Source organism: Eschrichtius robustus, chromosome 5, assembly GCF_028021215.1.
Source record: "Eschrichtius robustus isolate mEscRob2 chromosome 5, mEscRob2.pri, whole genome shotgun sequence".
NCBI lineage: Eukaryota > Metazoa > Chordata > Mammalia > Artiodactyla > Eschrichtiidae > Eschrichtius > Eschrichtius robustus.
This window is the reverse complement of record NC_090828.1, coordinates 6612662-6631386: the sequence shown is the minus strand read 5'-3', so window position 1 is coordinate 6631386 and position 18725 is coordinate 6612662. Positions and strand designations below refer to the sequence as shown.

The following is an 18725-nucleotide window of genomic DNA, read 5'->3' as shown; positions in this document are numbered from 1 at the left end:
ACATTAAAAATTTTAATTGGTCAACTTTATTCAGATAATTTCCAAGAACCCAGAGAGTCATCTCAACGGAACCAATTTCATAGAAATTTGCTTTGAAAGGCAGATAAGCAAAGCAAGTTGTCATATATTCTTGAGAATCTGAAAAAATACACAAAAATCAAAGAGAGGAAAGAGGGAATACTTCAGAATAACTTGGCGATAGATTTTCAGCTTTGAGGTTTTCTAACACGAAATCACTTTTCTCTTCCATCCTGAAAGATGTATTGTTCTTTCCTCTAAAAAAAAAAAAAAAAAAAATAGATTTCAGTATAATTCCACTAGAATTCCCATTGCCTGCCCCCAAAAGCTTAACTGTTGTATTCAACTCCAATGAATATATACAAATATTTGAGTCATTATAGAGAATGCTATGCTGCTTAATAAATATCCTAAGGAACGTAAAGAAAAAAAAAAGTAACGGTAACCCCTCAGGCAGGCAGTGCAAACTGATGGTTAAGGCCATGGGCTTTCGAATCCTGGCCCAGCCATGCACTGCCCATGTGGATTCAGCAGTTAAGACTACATTTCCTTATTTATAAGAAGAAGAGCTAGCACTGCCTATTGGACAGAACCTATCTAATCAAAGGGTTCACATGGGGATTAAGGAAGGAAGGTCTGAAAAAGGGTTAACATGGCCTGGAGCACAGAGGGCACTCAGAGGTTGGCCCTTAAAATTCCTTGTGTTCACAGCTCACGAAGATTTGGTCCCTTTCCTCAAGAAATTTGTAACGTTAAGTAGAGAAAGAAAAGAAAATACAGAAAAATGGTTAAGTATTGTTTATACTGTAGTTCCAGAAGGAGCCGGCCAAACCAAACTCAGTCAGATCCCATCAGCCAGTGGACAAGTGACACGGACTCGGGATACATCGTCCAAATCCCCGCGTGTGACACGCTGAAATTCAGGCTGGGAAAGCTGGCGCCCACGTGAGAAAATTTAACCACTCATGGCGGCTTGTCTCTGGAGAAGATACAATGGTGCATGCAGGGTGAAGCTTCAGCTTAAGGCACCTGCACAAGCTAAACAGTGGCCAAGGTTGGGGAGCAGGTGGGCTTCAGTGGGGAGGACAGGAGACCGTGGGCCGAGCAGGAGCGTGTGGTCCGGCCCCTCACACGAGTGGGATGCTGCTGGGGGTTCCCCAAGGGCTGACTCCTGCTCTGTCCCCAGGAGGGATCCAGAAGGGGTCAGAGTCATCAATTCTAGATCATAGCTGCCTGCAACAGCTATGTTCTGAGTGTGAGGTGAAGAGGCTGGAAGTGACAGTTTGACAAGGATGGGATAGAGTGTCTTAAGGGAAGCTTTTTAGAAACATCCCCTAAATGCATTCCAATAGAAAATGTGTAAAAATGCTGATTTTAGAGGAAGGGAAAGAATTTGGGAGAAAGTTCGGAAAATTAACACCTAAGAATCCTGTTGCAAAACACCCACATTCGACAAACAGAAACGCACCTTCTCTTCCCAGGTGTGCTGTAAAGAGCCAGCCTCTTCCCCGGGCCTCGGGATGGCTCTGCCCACAGGTGAGAAATCCCAGGGTCCAGCCCACTGTCTGCACACCTGAGGGTCTGATAATCGGCGTCGTTTTGTGGGGACTTGATGGCCCCAGCCGGCATCGAGAGCAAAACCTGTAGATGGAGGGGCCCCAATTGTGTTCGAGCCGAGGGGACTTTTAATGCTCTGCTGGGGTGATGATGACAACTTTGGGGGGCCCTGGGAGCCAGAGTCTGGATCGAATTTTCCTGAGACGTCTTCTTTTTGATACCGAACTCCCACACTTGCTTTATCTGGAGATGCTCTGGTACACGAAGGCGCCTGCGTCCGCTGAAGCGATTTTTGGCAATACTTTTGATGAAGCTTGTCAAATTTTTCTTTAATGTCATCGTAACGATCCCTGGCACAGCCTGGAGGTTGTACCCTGGGTACTGAAATGGCTTTGGTGAGCGATACTGACTTCCTAAATCCTCCCAGATCATTTCCTTGACAAGCAAGGTCAGAGGTCTGCTCCGAGCGGCCCGGGCTGTGTGTGGAGTTGGTCTTTGAAAGTGAGGGGAAGGAATCACTCTTTGGCGGGCAGCTGCCTTCTCCGATAGATCTTTCGCCCAGGCTTTCAAAAGCCTCACTCAACCTCTTACCTTTTGCTCTGCGGAGAGGGCTACTCGGCCTGTGGGCTTCTACGCCCTGGGGGCTACGAGGGCTTGCTGGACCACCTCTGTACACATCCACAGCTGAGGAGCCGGAAAGGTAAGTCAGGCAAGGCTGCTTCCTAAGATTCGAGCAATATTCCTGATGAAGCTTGTCAAATCTGATTTCGATCTCCCTATAACGATTCCCTCCCTCGCCCGGCGGTACTCTGGGTCTAGAAGCTATTTTTACAGGAGAAATCAACCACTTTAATGTCATGAATCTATTTTCCTGATCAAGATGATACACTGCGTTGGAGTCTAAGTAAGTCAATGAAGAATGAAGCTTCTGAGGCGTTCTCGGAAGCTCCTTCCAGCGTGAAGCGAATGCGTGGATCTGGGGTTTGTTTACTTCAGGAAAAGCCCTTCCCAATTTTAAACCCATCTTATGGCCAGAAACATCGAGTAAGTTCTTGCGATCTCTTAACACTGCCACGTCCTTCGCGGGTTCGGAGCTGGGTGGACGTCTCTCCTGGGGGCTCCTCCGAGAGCGCCCGCCTCCTCTGCAGCTCGTTCTGTTCATTCTGCTCTTACACCTGTGCCTCCGCTTGGAGCTCCAGTTCTGGCGGATGAACGTCTTGGTGGAGATGACGCAGGAGGGCCTCACACCCAGCAGGCAGCTCATGGAGTGCAGCATGCCCGCGTACAGATCGCTGAGTGTCGCGTTGCAGACGTCCTCAGCCTCAGAGCCTCGGCTGCTTGAGAAGCTGCTGCCACCGGTCCCTCCCTGTAAGGAGGTGCCATCACCCCTCGGCGCCAGGGCCAGGCCTGCTGAGCAAGAGTGTGAAGCATCGCCCTCTCTGGGCAATGAAGTCGGCTGAAATGGGCCACCGGGGCTCTCTTCAGAGACGCCACCGTAGCATTCTGGAGAAACACACACAAGGCAAAGCCACGTTAACCATTTAAAACCGACCACACGCAGAGATCAGGGAACCGAAGGCTGGATGGGGACCAGCATGGGTTTTTTTTTTCAATCATTATTTTTAATTGAGATATAACTCACATATAACATTATGTTAGTTTCAGGAGTATAACATAACACTGTGATTTCTTTTTAAGCAATACAAAAAACAGAAGCAAAAGAAAAATTCACAAATGTTTGGGAATAGACTCTTCTCAGACATTTCTTTCTAGCTATCAAAACAATTTACTCTCCACTGACCTTCCTAAAAGGAGCCTTCCTTCCCTGTGTGATGGTTTGGAAATTGGTTGCCTTGTCAAAGATTAATTAGAAACCAGAAAATAATGGCCCTGTTTGCCTACAGGGCTGGGTGGGGAAGGGAAAGGTATGTCAGACTGACAACAACCGAAAGAGAAAATAGAATCCAAATAACTCTGAACGCCCTCCCTCAGCGGGATATTATCTGAGGATGACAATGCTGCTTGGAGATCTGGAACCTTCCTCAGCACGTTATTGAGCAGAGTGGTACCAGGTGCTGTGATTCTGAGGCTACTTTGTGCTGCACGACCGGCCAAATGAGCCTTGTTGTTAAGGAGGAGCCAGCGGGGGCTGGGGGAAAACTCTGGAATCAGGGTGGGGGATGAAGAGCTCAAACCCCCACGGAGACAGGTCAGAGGATGCAGAAGCCAGCACGGAAGGGGCTCCTCCAGGCTTAACGGGTGACAAAAACTGACAACAGATTCTTAATGTGAATTAAAAAAAAAAAAAGTCCATGAGTTCTTACTGATTCTGGAAAAGTTAAATAAAGAAAAAGCATGTTGGGGAGGATAAAGGAAGGGAAAAAAAGAAATGGAAGGGAGATAGCCCAACCTTCTTTATACAAGAATGCCAACGAATGCAGGCAGGGGGAAACGGCAGAACCAGAAAAGGCCTGTGTTCGGCCCCAGCTCAGGCAACAGTCATGGCGAGATGCTAAAAACCATGGGGTGCGAGGGTTCTGGGGAAAAGGCTACCAGGCAACCTCAAGGGGTCATCCACAGATGACTCCAAGGATAAAAGGCACTTCTGCAGTGAGAAATCTGGTGGGGCCTGCCTTAACTGTGCGACCAGACTCAAGTCACCAACAATGGGACAGGCTGACAGGACGTCCTGAGAGGACAAAAACATCACCTGTGTAGTATTTTTGCCGAAAATGTTTAACATAAACTTAACCACATATAAGTCCAAATTGAAGGACATTCTGCAAATCTCCTGGAGGCCAGGACTATTCAAGAAAGTCAGTGATGGCAAAGATGATGATGGTGACAATGGTAAGGCCGAGGGGCCCTTCTGGACTGAAGGAGGTGAAGGACGACAGGTGGTGCCCCAGTGGGTCCTTAGCTGGTTAAACAAACAAAAAAGGCTGCAAAGGACAACGATGGCACGACTGGGTAAAACCGTATTGTGTCACTGTGACATTTCAACGTGTGCCAAGTTTAATGTGGTTCTGAGGGGACTCAGCCTGTTCTTTGGAGACACTGAAGCATTTAGGGGTGGTATATACATGAACGCAAATACATATACACACGTGTACGTGCGTGTATGTCGGGAGTGATAGAGCAAACGTGACAAAACGTGAATTGCTAAATGTGGGTAAAGGATGTTTATTGTATGAGTCCTACATTTCTGGAGAGTCAAAAATTTTCAAAATGCTAACTTGGGATAAAGAGCTAATTAGCAATTAGCATGCGAGTCCCGGAAGGAAAGAGCACTGTTTCTTACCACGTAATAATTTACCCATGACGTGCACGTGTCTCTCACAGTTCATGGTGATGAAATATGCCCAGCTCAGGGCGCCGTGGCTCTACCACAAGTGAATGGTCCGTGCAAAGTTTCTACGTCACACTCACCTACGGGAGGCCTGGCGGGCGAGGCCAATGAAGGGACCAGGGTCACACGGGTGTCCTTTCCCTCTCCGTAACTGGCACACTGAAATCAAAGCAGATGACTTTAACAGAGGAGTTGTCAGGTGTCGGCTCGGGCTTCCCGCCCCAACTGCTCTCCCAACCACAGACGGCGCCTCCATTTGCGGCTGCAGTGGTGACACGCGCGACCACGATGACGGCCGGCGGCCGGCTGGGCCTCCAGCAGTGGTGGGAAGAGCTGTCTTAGGAAGATCCAGGAGCTCTGCCCCCGTGGCCTCCAGGTATCGCCCCCTGCCCCCCAAGGGCCACCACCGCCCCACGTCTGCCAGAATCTCTCTCGGGAGGCCTGGCGGCTTTTCCTCCTCCACCGTTATCCTCTGACAGCAAGGACAGCCGGTCCAGTTAGATGGAGGGAAAGAGAACCCGTCGCTGGGACAACGGAGCCGGTCCCGGCCCTGGCCTCCTTCCGCGACCGGCAGGGCGACCAAAAGGCCACGCTTGCTGCTTCCAGACAAAGGAAAAAGGCATCTCCCGTACTCGTTCAGATACAGGCTTCTCGCCGTCAGCAGCAGCATAAGAAAATATCCACGCTCCTGTTAAGCTGGCTGCCTCTGAGATGAATTATTTATTCCAGAACACATACTTCCTAGTTATTTGGTATTAAAATGTCCTTTGTTTTAGGAGATGAGACTGATAGAACTTGGAAAACTAAAGAGCTGGCATCCTTGCGTGAACTCCACCTTTAGCCTTTTGCTCTCCTTCAGGCAAAGCTCCAGGAGACTGGCTGCCGTGGAAGGTGGAGGGCACCAGGCCTGGGAGAGGGGCTGGTGAGCTGCCCACCTCCCACGGGGTCCACCGCAGCCCCAGATCTCGCCAACATCACGGCCGAAGCAGGCAGAACAGGCGCCCTGTGGCCCGTGGCAGCCCCGGTCACGGCAGGGAAGGAGGGAGGTAGGCGCTACAGCTTCCCTAATTCTGCAGCTTAAAAGCCCTCTGCCTGAGGGTGGGGGCCCTACTAGATCCCGTGAGCTGCCCAGAGCACAGCGGGCAGCCGATCGCGCTGCCCGAGGGTCCCAGAGTGTTTACTCAGGCAGAGCGGGAACTGGGGAGCCTGTGAGCGAAACGGTGTGGAAACAACCGTTGAAACGCTCTTTGCAGGCTCTGTGGCGTGTGAACAAGACAAGATGACACCTCAGTGTGTCTCTAGTTCATGGTTTACTTATATGAAGACACACCCTAGGAAACATTACCTCCAAACCCCCTTCATCCTGCAGCAGGATATCCACTTGTGTCAAGTACTTCCTCCTTAGCTCATTTTTCACTGGGCTCCAGGGCACTGCAGGCTGACACCAAAGAGAAGTCAGTATTCGTAAGAGCTGCTGGGTACGGCCGAGCTCTGGGATCCTGGGACACGCTGGCAAGCTCGTTAGTGTACACGTCTTTAAACGAAGTTCCTCCAAGTCACTTCTTCACCTCCTGCTGTTAGCAGCACAAAGTGGTCCAGCCCCCTCTGAAAACCCACCTAACCCTGGAATCCGACTTTAGGGAACTGACCCAATGGTAACAATCCGAAAGAAAATAGAAAGACAAAACATACCAGTTTGGAGAAGTTTATGACAATATTACTAGAATAAGAGAAAAAAAGAAACAATATTCTTAGGCGAGTTTAGGACACAACTACTGGAATCGACCCCAATTGGTATGTTTATAAGAAAAGAAGCTCAGTGTCCACCTCAGGGGGCAGGGACCCTCGCCTCTCCTACCCCTCACCTGCCATACATTGGAAATAGGGGGCCTCAGCCTCCACTGTGCACCCCGGTGGGGCTTAGGGCCTGGGGCTGCAGACTGGGGGGTCACAGGAACACACCGGGGAGCGGCCGACACCTTGGCCCTTTACTGTCAGGGCCGCCTGCTCCCCTTCACTGCCACCCCGACACAATACCTCACAATGCACCCCTTTCCTCCCCCAGGGCCACTACCTAATTCTAGGTAGACACTACGAGTCACACACGGGTGTGTGGGCGAACCTCTGTACAAAAGTAGTGCTTTCAGAGGAAAACCACATGCCAGCTATTCTGGCATCTGACCCAGGGGTCAGGTCAGAGGCTCGGGGGGATTCTGTCCTGTGTGTTCTCGTCCATCCCGAGGGCTGACCTGGAAACACTCCCCAGAGCGCCTCCCTTATGACACCATCTCTATGGGAAAAGACCGACTCAGAACCCAACTTTCTATGCTGTGAGGTCGGTCAAGGCCCAGGGCACACTGTGAACCACAGCCGGGATTGTTCTATTTGCAGAGGGAACATCACCCAACATTTACGTAAGTTCAGTAAATCAGGCTTGAACTGGGGCTGAACCGAGAAGGGGTGACTTGCTGCCTTCGGGGATCTGAACGTGGGGACAGAGACCTGAGGGGTGATGTCAGCAAAGAGCGAGCCTCAGAAGGGGACTTACAGGAAGATGTAGGTCATGAGAATGTGCACTTGTCCCCAAGCCTCAACTCTGTCCCTTCATTACAAAAGACAGGTCTTACCATTAAGTTACCAGCGACCACATCTTCCTGGAATAAAGTTGTATCAGTATCACTGCTTATTGAATCTAAAAGCAAAGGAAATTTCCATCAGAATTTTTAAAGAAAGCTTGCATTTTTCTCTCGAGGATAGTTTTTGCATTGCTTGAGTATACCTTACAGTGAAAACTCCTATTGCTTCAAGTGGCCCCCTTTAATAGGGACATGGCCATCTGTCGCCCTGCAGAGAAACCATCAGAACAGGAACACGCCCAGAGTCGGGGAGATGCGGGAAAGCAACTTTTGTATCACCTCTGGCTCTTTCCATGGCCTCTGATCCTGGAAGCTGAGTCCCTCTAGGCCAGCACTGGCCAGCACTGTCCAGTAGAACCTTCTGTGATGGCGGAAGGTCCCCCAGCTGCTGTCCAGGATGTCAGACACTAGCCACATGTGGCTGTTGAACACGTGGAATGTGGGTAGGGAGGCTAGGGAACTGAATTTTAAACTTCACTTAATTTTCAATGAACTTGAATAGTCACAGGTGACTAGTGGTTACCACACTGGACAGTTCAGCTCAAGAAGAACTATTTCTACTGATTTCAAGCAGTGCAGGAAATTCACGGACCCAAGGCTTTACGGAGTTAAAATTTGGATTGATACCGGTAAACAAGTAACACCCGTGAGTAAACATCTCCATCAAGTTCTTTCTAGTTCTGATCTGAAAGACCACTGGTTTCCCCTTTAGGACTCAACCCATATCTCTGACTGCTCAGTGCGGGCAAGGGCCTGGGCAGGGCGGACAAAGGCTGCAGAAAGGCCAGTCCCACAGGACATGGGTGTTCAAGAACAAAGTCTGTAATTACTCAGCTGTTTAGCTGCCACAAGGGGAAGAGCCAGTGTGGAGAACACAGGTAAAAGTGGGAGTCTGCTCCGATCTGGGGACCAGGGGGCTTCCAGGGCGCAGCGAAAAGACAGTGGGCAGGTCAGGCATGGTCTGAATTCTTTTCATTCTCAGAGGAATGGGCAGCCATTGCAGTGCTTTGAACAGAGAAGCCACATGACCAGATTCGCACGTTCAAAGGTGTCAGCGGGGTGGAGGCCAGGTGGAGACAGGAGCTGGCACCGTGGGGCATGGGGCAGAGGGGCAAGAGAGACGGTGGCGGCAAAGGCACGGGACAGCGCTGTCTCAGATATGAGGAAGAGGGAGGGGCTGAGGCCAAGAGGATGTTGGGTTTCTGGCTCATTCTACAGGGAAGACGGTGGTGGCCTTGTCCTGAGGACAGGTCTGTTGGGTTGGCTCTTTGAGCTGAGATATGCAGAGTGCAGACAAAGTGTTCAAGGAGAGAGGCCGCTGGCAATAAACACACCCAGAGGGGGTCTGGGCAGGGGATTCCACTGGAGTGAGGGACAAAGATGCCCAACTTTCGGGAAAGGGCACCAGCGAAGGTGGGAGGTGGGATGATAGAGGGGCTGAGAGGAGGGAGAAAGCCCGGGGGGCTCAGGGGCACTGAGGCCATGGCCAGACTTTCCAGAAGCTTCGAATGCTACTGAGAGGGCAACAGGATAAAAATCAAAGAATGCCAACCGGATTCAGCCATGGGGCCACCGGGAGCCTCACCACGAGGTGTGCTTTTGAGACGGAGCCAGAAGCCAGAAGGGGACCAGCTGAGGTGTGCACGGGGGCAAGAACACCAGAGGCGGTGAAATGGGCCACTGTTACAGACTGGGTTGTGGAGGGAAGGTGAACACAGGGAGGCAGCTAGAAAGGGGCCCGAGACGGGAGATATGAATTCTGTTCTGTGTGTTCAAGGTGAGATCTGATGGGATGTACCCAGGGTAGAGGGAGAGGTTGGGACAGAAAGAAAGAAAGATGATGGGTGGATTTCTGAGAAAACAGACTGGGCCAGGGGCTCAGCAGCTCGGCTAGCCTGAGGAAGGGAAAGGAGGCCCCACGGGAACAGGAAGCAGGAGAAAGGACGCCTGCAGGGCGCGTAGGAGTTAGTGGTCCATGACACCAGCCCGCAAGGGCACATCAAAGTCTTACTGTTAATAAATTCTTGAGATTAATCTTTTTTTTTTTTTTGGCAAAAGGTCAAAACAAAACAAAATGGATGGATGGGGGTGAGGGCTGTGCACTTATTATTCTAGAATATTTGAGTACCGTTTATGTGTCAAGTACCACAATGTAACTGTGAGCGAGACAGCTCCTTGGAAGAGCTTAGAAAGAAGTAACAGGGCGCTTTCAAATGTTTTAGTTTTTAAAATACACCTTGGAAAAAGTCAGAGTGAGGGATCTAGGCTTGAAATGTTCTGACAAAAGACCCACGTCCCTCCGGACCTGGCTTTCTAGTGCCAGGACACTCACCCTCAACTTGCGTGCAGGGCAAGGGAAGCTCGTGACCTCCAGCTGGGACTCGCATGGGTCCATCTGTCCTGTCGTCCGTCTTCACCGGGGAGCCCTTGAAGTCGATAAGACACGCTTGATTCGGTCATAACACATTTCAAAGCCACTGTCAAGTAACATACCGACGATCCTTCCTCTTCCTTTAGCGTATGAGAGAACAGGAAGTTTCCTGGGGCTCCTCTTCTAGAATATTACAGTACAAAAGGCCTCAAAACTCCTAGCAGATAGACAAGCTTTCCCTTGGAAAAAGAACAGAGCTTTCTTCCTCTGGCCGTGCCAAGGGCTGCTGCCTCAGAAACCACTTGGATGGTAAGTGATGGAGCAGGGAAAGCGGGAAACAGGGGCACGAGTGGACAGGCCCAGAACGCCCTGGGCTGGAGGCGAGCACAGAGCCAAGGCCAAAACGAAACAGAACACAACTGCCACCAGATCCTCAGGTAGAATCCGGAAATTCAAGAGGCCCCTGGGGGACTTTCTGTGACTTTTTTATCTTAACAGTGAGTTTATCTCCATGTCGTGAGACCTACAATTCCTTTAAAAGCCTCAGCATGTGGTGGGACCCTGGCATGGGGAGCCACTTTCAAGCTGAGCTCTGGCCACGGGGCGGTCAGCTGTCCTGACCAGGACTCAGCCTGCGGGGTGGTCAGTGGGCCGCCCCCGAGGAGGCCGTGCTTCCCTCTCTAGAGCCTCATCCGCACAACTGGCCTCTCTAACAACCATAACGAATGCCGTGGATGGGCTCTCACTAGGGAAATTGGAGAATTCAAGATGCCAGATGGGCTAAAATATTTTTAGGACCCCCCCAGCCTTGCAAGAACAGGAGTGAGAATGTGGTGAGGCCTGTCCCTTTCGGGGCGGCACCCAGGCAGCATCTCCTAGGCGTCTGTGAATCCTGCCTGGGGGAGGTCACCACCTTTGCCTTGGGTGAGCTGGGATGCGGCAGAGTGTCCAGAGCTGTTTTGTGTCACAGAACTTGGCCTGAGAATCATGGGGAAGCAGCCAATCGGCACCAGCGTCTAACTACAGGCAGCTCTGGGGTCGGAAACAGAACCCAGGCCAAGTGATAGGACAAACCCTTGGGTCAATGCACAGCCCACGCACAGCCCACGGGGCCTACTGCCTCCACAGCCCCAGGGCAGGCAGCGGGTGGTGACTTGAGTGAGGCTGTAGACCTCTGAGCTGTCATCACAGATCACGCCCAGTTTTCTAACCCCAGGAAAGGGGCTTAAAATTCCGTAGATTCCAGCGAGGGCTCCTCCTAATTTTAAGTAAAAACATTAAATAAATGTCCAGATGAGAACACTTTGCCACCAAGACCATTCAAGCACTGGCTGATCAGTGGGTACCATTATTATGTATAATTTAAAGAATGCATAACCTTTGACATAATGATCCCACTTCTTGGCACTTACTGAACAGGGGTGACAGCACTGGGAAGAGATAAGAACGGTTCTCTGTCTCTGTATGTAACAGGGGTCTTATAAATAAAGTTTTATTGGAACATAGCTGTACCTGTCTGTTCACCTATTGTCCTTGGCTGCTTTCCCCTTACAATGCAGAGCTGAGTGGCTGCAGCAGAGACCACATGGGAAGCAAAGCCTAAAATATTTATCATCTAGACCAGCAGTCCCCAACCTTTTTGGCACCAGGGACTGGTTTCGTGGAAGACAATTTTTCCATGGACCGGGGTGGGAGGGTTGGGGGGTGGGGGTGGAGGGATGGTTTGGGGGTGATTCAAGTGCATTACATTTATCGTGCACTTTATTTCTATTATTACATTGCAATATACAATGAAATAATTATACAACTCACCATAATGCAGAATCAGTGGGAGCCCTGAGCTTGTTTTCCTGCAACTAGATGGTCCCATCTGGGGGTGATGGGAGACAGTGACATCCGAAGTGTGTTGCTTATGTCCAGTCTACTCCATAAGATGCAGCTTAATTGTCACTTGCCACTCACTGATAGGGTTTTGATATGGGTCTGCAAGCAACTGATTTATTATGGTCCGTGTGCCGTCAGACCTCTCTGCTAATGAGAATCTGGATTTGCAGCCACTCCCCGGCGCTAGCATCACGGCCTCAGCTCCACCCCAGATCGTCAGGCATTAGATTCTCATGAGGAGCGCACAACCTACATCCCTTGCATGTGCAGTTCACAGTAGGGTTCACGCTCCTATGAGGATCTAATGCCGCCGTTGATCTGACAGAAGGCAGAGCTCAGGTGGTAATGCGAGCGATGGGGGGCGGCTGTAAATACAGATGAAGCTTCGCTTGCTCGCCCGCCGCTCACTTCCTGCTGTGCGGCCCAGTTCCTAACAGGCCATGGACCTCTACCATGGACCTCTAGTGGTCCATGGCCCAGGGGTTGGGGACCCCTGATCTAGACTTTTGCAGGAAAAGAGTGCTGATCCTGACTTATAATAAAGGAAAGTGAAAATAGCTAAATGACTATCAATAAGAGAGCAGGTGTTTTTAAAAAAGGAGATTGAATTATACAACAGATGACGAAGAGGAGTTTTCACAATGTGTATTAAGTGGAAAAAAGAGGGTAAAAAAAAGTGTATTTAAAAGAAAAAAGGGGATAAAGAAATGTATATTTATAAATACATACACAGGAATCACAGTATACTAAAATATTATCATTATTAGTGACTATCTCTTATCTCTGCATATACGAGTCAGGTTAATTTTCAGTAGTTATATGTATTTCTAACATTTCTATGACTAAATGTATTATGTGTTAAAAATAACCAATCAGGAGGAAATTTGATTTCAGATTTGCTGTTAATTGCTATGTAACCCTAATGCTGATGTTTTCATTCTTGGGCACCGGCTCCCCAACTGGCCACGAGGAAGCACCACATGGTGAGAAGTGGTGATTAAGAGGATACCAGACATCCTTACAAAAGTCACTGCCACAAAAAAACAAGACTCCCTGGGTCTCACAGTAGGAAGGCCCCTCCCATGAAGGTAACAGATCACATAGCTGCTGTGTCCATGGATAAACTCAGGAAAAACACACCTGGGTTTTAAAAGGTAGTGAACAGCACAGGGCACCCTCTCCCTAATCTCTTGCTCCTTTCAGAAGAGGGAAAGATGCCTTTTTCCTTCCCGGAAGGACCTGGATTTGTTCTTTCTTGTAAGGACCCGGCAAAGCAAGCTGGTAGCTGTGGCTGAAGCTGGGGATGGGGGAGGTCTATCCAGCTGGCTCCACCTTACAGGTGGGCTCCAGTTGTCAGAGCCCCTTGGTCCATGGCAGGGGAAACACCGGGGGATGCAAGGGGCATAAGCATCACAAGCTCCTACCTGCACTTGACAAGCAACAGAAGACACGCGTCTCAGTAAATCCTTATACACAAGAAAATAGGGCAGTTAGGGTGAGAAAACTGTGGAACGACACCCTGCAGTGGCCCCTGGGCACAGTTCCAGCTCATCTCCATCTTTATTCGTATCAACCTTCCTCCACGGCAAGGCATGTTGGCAATAAAATTTGACATTGAATACCTGGATTTGTCCTGTGTTTCTTTCCTTTATTAATCTTCCTCCCCAAATTCGCAATCCTTAAGAAAAGAAATAAAAATGACTACTTAAGTAATCATGAACACTGAGTTTCTGTTCAATCTGGATTCAAAGAAAACCAAAGTGACAGGCAACAGAAAGATCTAATATAACCAAGACATAACCAAGCCATATTCCTGATATTCTGTTGTTTCTCATCTTTGTGAGGTTGAAGGTTTTTCAAAAATCAACACTAGACAAAAATCTGTCGTTAACGAAAATCTCTCCTACCTAGTAGGCAGCAAGCAGCTCATTGAATCCAGCATTAAGCCACAAATTAAATGGAAACAACGAACATATGTATGCCAAGTACTATCCTCAAAATACATATACTGAGAGTAATCCATATACTACAGACAGAGAGATCACTTTTCAAGGGCAACCTCTCTACCCCATGTACCGTGCAAGTGCTTTCTCAGGACAATGTACACGTTACAGAGCAAGCCCTCGGCACAGGGGGTAAACACTGAGTTTTGGAGTCCTGCACTTACTAGCTAGCAGAATCTGGGCAAGATACTCAATCTCTCCCTAAACCTCCGTTGGCTCCCAGGTAAATTCAAATTAACAAAGAAGGGATCATTGGGTTGCGAGGCTTGAGATGGTTGTTGATGATGGTAACAGCAGCAATAATTACACGGTGCTTACTCTTCCAGGCTCCAGGCTAAACCCTTTCCAAGTACACCTCACTTACAACTCACTGACATATAACTCGTATGGTACTCTTAATTCCTTTCGAATAGATACTCACCGAGTTCACTGTACAGATGGAGACAGAGGCAAGGAGAAGGTGAAATAACCAGCCCAGGCCACTCGCCCATGTGGTGAGGCCAGGCTGTGAACCCAGGGGAGTGACTCTCTGGGGTCCTGACCACTGAGCCGTGTGGCCTTTCCAGAACAGAGTGACGCTTGAACAGAGGCGCTTGGAGTCAAACCAAAGCTTTGCCACTTTGGCTAAGTGACACAGGCAAGTTCCTTAACTTCTCTCTGCTGTATCCTCTGCTGTGAAACACTGATGATTCTAACAGTGCCCACCTCGCAGGGTGTTGAGAAACCTCAGACTCTTAGAAGCACAGGCATATGCTTAGCTGTCAACATGTGAATGACTATTACTCACCTGCTGTCTTCACCATAATCAGTGTGGTTGTTAGTTCCAATCTACCCCCTATGGTTTTGCCTTAAATTGCAGGAATTCACCCTGTAAGAGTGGTCAGCTAGGATTTAATCAAAAAGGCCACTCCCTAACTGAGTACCTCTCCAGGGGAAGCTACAGGTCTAGGGAGCTGAGATCCCATCAGCTAGAAGTTTGTTAGAACACAGACCCACTGAATCCACATCCAGCATTGCTGTCAGTGGCCCCAGGAATCTGTTTCAACAAGCTCTCCAGGAGGTCTTCCACATGCTAAAGTGTTTGATGCTTGACTACTGTTCTCATCAAACGGGAGTCTGAAATAAGTTTTCACTGGTGAAATTAGTGGTGTTCAAGATATGCGAATTGACCAGAACATTCCAGACACTGCTCATCCTTGCATGAACAGGCCATGAGAACACTGTGAAGCCCGTTGACAGCACCCTTAGGAATGATTTCTACACACTCCTGAGTCCTGCATTCGGGTTAGACTTGTCACCACCTGACAGAGGCCAGAGTAACAGAAACCTACTACTGGAATACCTTAGCTTCTGCCTGAACAAACTCTTCACCCAGGGTATGGCTAGGCCAGCTGAAAAAGCAGAGCTAGGATTTCATTGAATTACGAACTGTTTTGTACCTGTCTGTCTGGTGCACAGCAGAACTGGGTCTGAGATTCACTTTCATTAGTAGGTAATACTGAGTTGGAATGGGGCTGAATGGCAGACACTGACCTCACCCAGGGCAAACTTTCTCCAGCTATTTACCAAAGAGAATCCATGAGATTTAAGTCAGTTTGCAGCATCAACCATTAAACAGAATGGGTCCTTCTCCTTAGATGCAGGTCAAATTCCAAAGTACTCAGAACCTCAAATCAAACAGGTCAAATAACAGTCAGTACGAGTGTTTACTAGTGCCAGGCACTGTTCCAAGAGCTTCATCTTCTGTAACTGTCACAATCTCCACGCCAAGTAAATATTATTGTCATCATCTTTTCATTTTACAGGTGAAGAAACTGAGTCACAGCCTGGCTAAAGCAATGGGCCCAAGCTGACATGGCTATTAAACAGCCAGCGCGGATGTCAACCCAGGCGGGGACATTTTTAATGAGGATGCATCTGTGTGTCATCAGAATTCTGTCTTAATACGTAATTCTGTTGGAAATAAGTAGTTTAAGTAATTTATAGGTTCAAGGGAACGGTTGAACGGTGAACCCTAACGGTGACGGTTTAGTACCTACTAGGTGAACAAGGTTTATTTTCAAGAGAGCAGGGACAGCATTTCAAACTCTAGTAGGACACTATTCTAGTTACACTCTTAACCGTAAACATTCAGAAAGGGGGGCTGACTCGTACCCTGGGGCGTCTCGTAGGTCAGCGTGGACATCTGCACCACCGGGGCGTCCTCGAAGGGCTGGTTGTACTGCGGGAGAGGAAGGGGCATCCCGTCAGATCGGAGGGCCGAGAGGAACCCCTGACCCGGGCTGAGAAGGCGCCAGCGCGAGGCTGCAAGTCTCGGGGGTCCCCAACCCTGCCTCCTCCTCCCGCCCCTACTCCTTCCCCTTCCGTCCCGCTCCCCCTCCCCTCCAGCGGGGGGAGCCGCACCTTCTCTATCAGCTGCTGCATGCGCCTCTGGAAGCGGCGGCGGCTGTCCCTGAGCTTCCGCAGCAGAGCCTCCTCTCCCAGGACCTCGCCCTCCATGGCGCGCGAACAGCCAAATGCCTACTCCAGCGGGAAACCGAACAGGGAACCGCTCCCCGCCTCGCGGTTCAAATAGCGACTCCCGCCCTGGCGGCCCGCCCCTCCGGTTTTCCATTGGCTGTCTCGGAAAGGCCGGGCGCTGATTGGGCCTTTCAAACACTTTGGCGCAGCTTTCTCCCGGCCAATCCGTGCCCGAGTTTCCGGCCCCGCCCTGCCCGAGACGCGCGCGCACGGAGCGGAAAGGGGAGGCGGGGATCCGCCGCCTCGCGCTGGGAGGTCGATGGCGTGACCTTTCCTGCGCGCGTCCTGTGCTTGTTAATCAACAGGACCACACGAGTATGGTTTCCCCTGTCGTGCACCGGAGATTTCCAGGTGACTTACGCTGGGACTCGCCGCCCGTGGGGGTCAGCCCCTCACCTGAATGTCGCCCTGAGCCCTGCCTCGGGCCGGCTTCCTCGCCCAGGCCGCCTCTGGTCTCCGCGCAGTTACGAGAGCGGAGAGCCGAGAAAGACGTCACGGAATTACGAATACAAAAGGAGGCGGGAAAGTGAACATGCATTTAGAAAGGAGGAATACGATAAACGTCACTGAATCCAGGAAAATATAATACGGTATTTTAATTAACCTCCTGGGCACACCTTTTTCGCACATAATTTGTATTGCATACTCGGCTCCATTGATATTAATTTTGTAATATTTTCTCTAGAGAATGGATAATTCAGCATCATCACTGAGCCGTATTTATGTGCTTGTGCGGTTACCACAATGTGTGATAAAAAGTGAGTATAACTTTGAGCATGATTAGGACCCTTAGATGGGGCTCTTCACCTCCTCTCAGCCCGCACCCCAATCCTATCATGCGATCCAGCGGAAATTAGGGGAGAAGGGGGGTGTTAGAACATCGGGGCTCATGTAGGAAATATATTGTGATGGACACAGAGATGCTGCGTAATTCCCAGGCCACCCTCAGGCCGCAGCTGCCGGGAGGGCTTCTCCGGGGCGCCTTCTGCTGTCGGCCTCTTCAGGGATTGCCTCAGTTGTAGAGCGCTCCTCACCCACGATCCTGCAACCCCAGGGCGGCCCAAATCCGACGACATGTCCAGGTGGGAACCTGAAGCCCTGGCCATTTCAGCCAATGAAGGACAATCTGATGGGCACCCAGTCTTTCCCTTCCTTTCACAGCCGCCAATCTGAAGGGCATTCCCTAATAATAAACATCCTGCATGGTATCTCCGTCCCCCTGTCTGCTCCCTGGAGAATCCCACCTGTAACAAAGGACCTTGCTGCAAGTGGCCACTGAATCTACACATCCCATGTGTAACTTTCCCAATTTTCACAAATAGGCTCAGTTTTCTGTCTCCTCCTCCCTTGGGGGCGCTCATAAGTTTAGCGTGCTGGTCCCTAGACTCAGTGTTTCCACATACGTTAGATTCGAACACTTATCTCATTTAGAGACTTGGGACGTCCAAATTGACCTCTCCTAGGGCTTGGTCCCCACTCCTAGGACACCACTCCCAGGTTTCAGGGCATCCTTCCCTCACTTCACTGACTCTCCGAGGATCTGTTCTACCCCAGGGGCTCATGGACAGCTTCATGGAAACGATTTCTCAAGTTCACGTCTTTAACTGAAGGGCCAGAAACATACCCACTTTTTTTTTTTTGAATTTTATTTTATTTATATTTTTATACAGCAGGTTCTTAGTAGTTATCTATTTTATACATATTAGTGTGTACATGTCAATCCCAATCTCCCAATTCATCCCACCCCCCCACCCCCACCACTTTCCTCCCGTGGTGTCCATACGTTTGTTCTCTACATCTGTGTCTCTATTTCTGCCCTGCAAACCGGTTCATCTGTACCATTTTTCTAGGTTCCACATATATGCGTTAATATATGATATTTGTTTTTCTCTTTCTGACTTACTTCACTCTGTATGACAGTCTCTAGATCCATCTACGTCTCTACAAATGACTCAATTTCGTTTCTTTTTATGGCTGAGTAATATTCCATTGTATATATGTACCACATCTTCCCTATCCATTCATCTGCCGATGGGCATTTAGGTTGCTTCCATGTCCTGGCCGTTGTAAATAGTGCTGCAATGAACATCGGAGTGCGTGTGTCTTTCTGAATTAACATACCCATTTTGGCCACTCCCCTCTGAAACAGCTAAAGCCCGTGCATTGGCCCGCTGGTCTCCCAGTCCTTTCTGACCAGCTTTCCCCATGCCGTGGTCCAAAGTAGCGGCCCAGCTCAGGAAGAAGGAGCCCGGAACGATGCTCCTAATTTGACACCATCCCTACGGAACACCACTTCCACCCGGCACCCCACCCTAGTAACCTAAACCTGTGGCCTCAGGAACCAGACCGGCTATGCAGACTCCTCCCCCACCACCCCCATCGCCCAG

The 18725-nt window shown here is 49.8% G+C and overlaps 1 protein-coding gene across 1 annotated transcript; it reads right to left on the bottom strand.

Moving 5' to 3' along the window:
• Positions 1 to 24: 24 nt before the first annotated feature.
• HJURP (Holliday junction recognition protein) lies at positions 25 to 16753 on the bottom strand. The gene is made up of 10 exons (XM_068544188.1): positions 16735 to 16753; positions 16222 to 16338; positions 15973 to 16039; positions 13438 to 13493; positions 9893 to 9986; positions 7552 to 7616; positions 6270 to 6362; positions 5005 to 5083; positions 1487 to 3078; positions 25 to 275 (listed from the first exon to the last, which is right to left on the bottom strand). Exons 2-10 carry the CDS (start codon positions 16315 to 16317, stop codon positions 234 to 236), a joined length of 2184 nt encoding a protein of 727 aa, XP_068400289.1. The 5' UTR covers positions 16318 to 16338; positions 16735 to 16753; the 3' UTR covers positions 25 to 233.
• Between the last annotated feature and the right edge of the window lie 1972 nt (positions 16754 to 18725).

What these genes read in the sequence shown, in the direction of transcription:
- HJURP (XM_068544188.1), bottom strand. Translation starts at nt 16,317, where the DNA reads ATGGAGGGCGAGGTCCTGGGAGAGGAGGCTCTGCTGCGGAAGCTCAGG. An exon ending in TGGTCGCTGGTAACTTAATG is followed by an intron (nt 6,363 to 7,551) that starts GTAAGACCTGTC and finishes CTTTGGTGTCAG; the next exon opens with CCTGCAGTGCCCTGGAGCCC. An exon ending in GCCCGCCAGGCCTCCCGTAG is followed by an intron (nt 3,079 to 5,004) that starts GTGAGTGTGACG and finishes GTGTTTCTCCAG; the next exon opens with AATGCTACGGTGGCGTCTCT.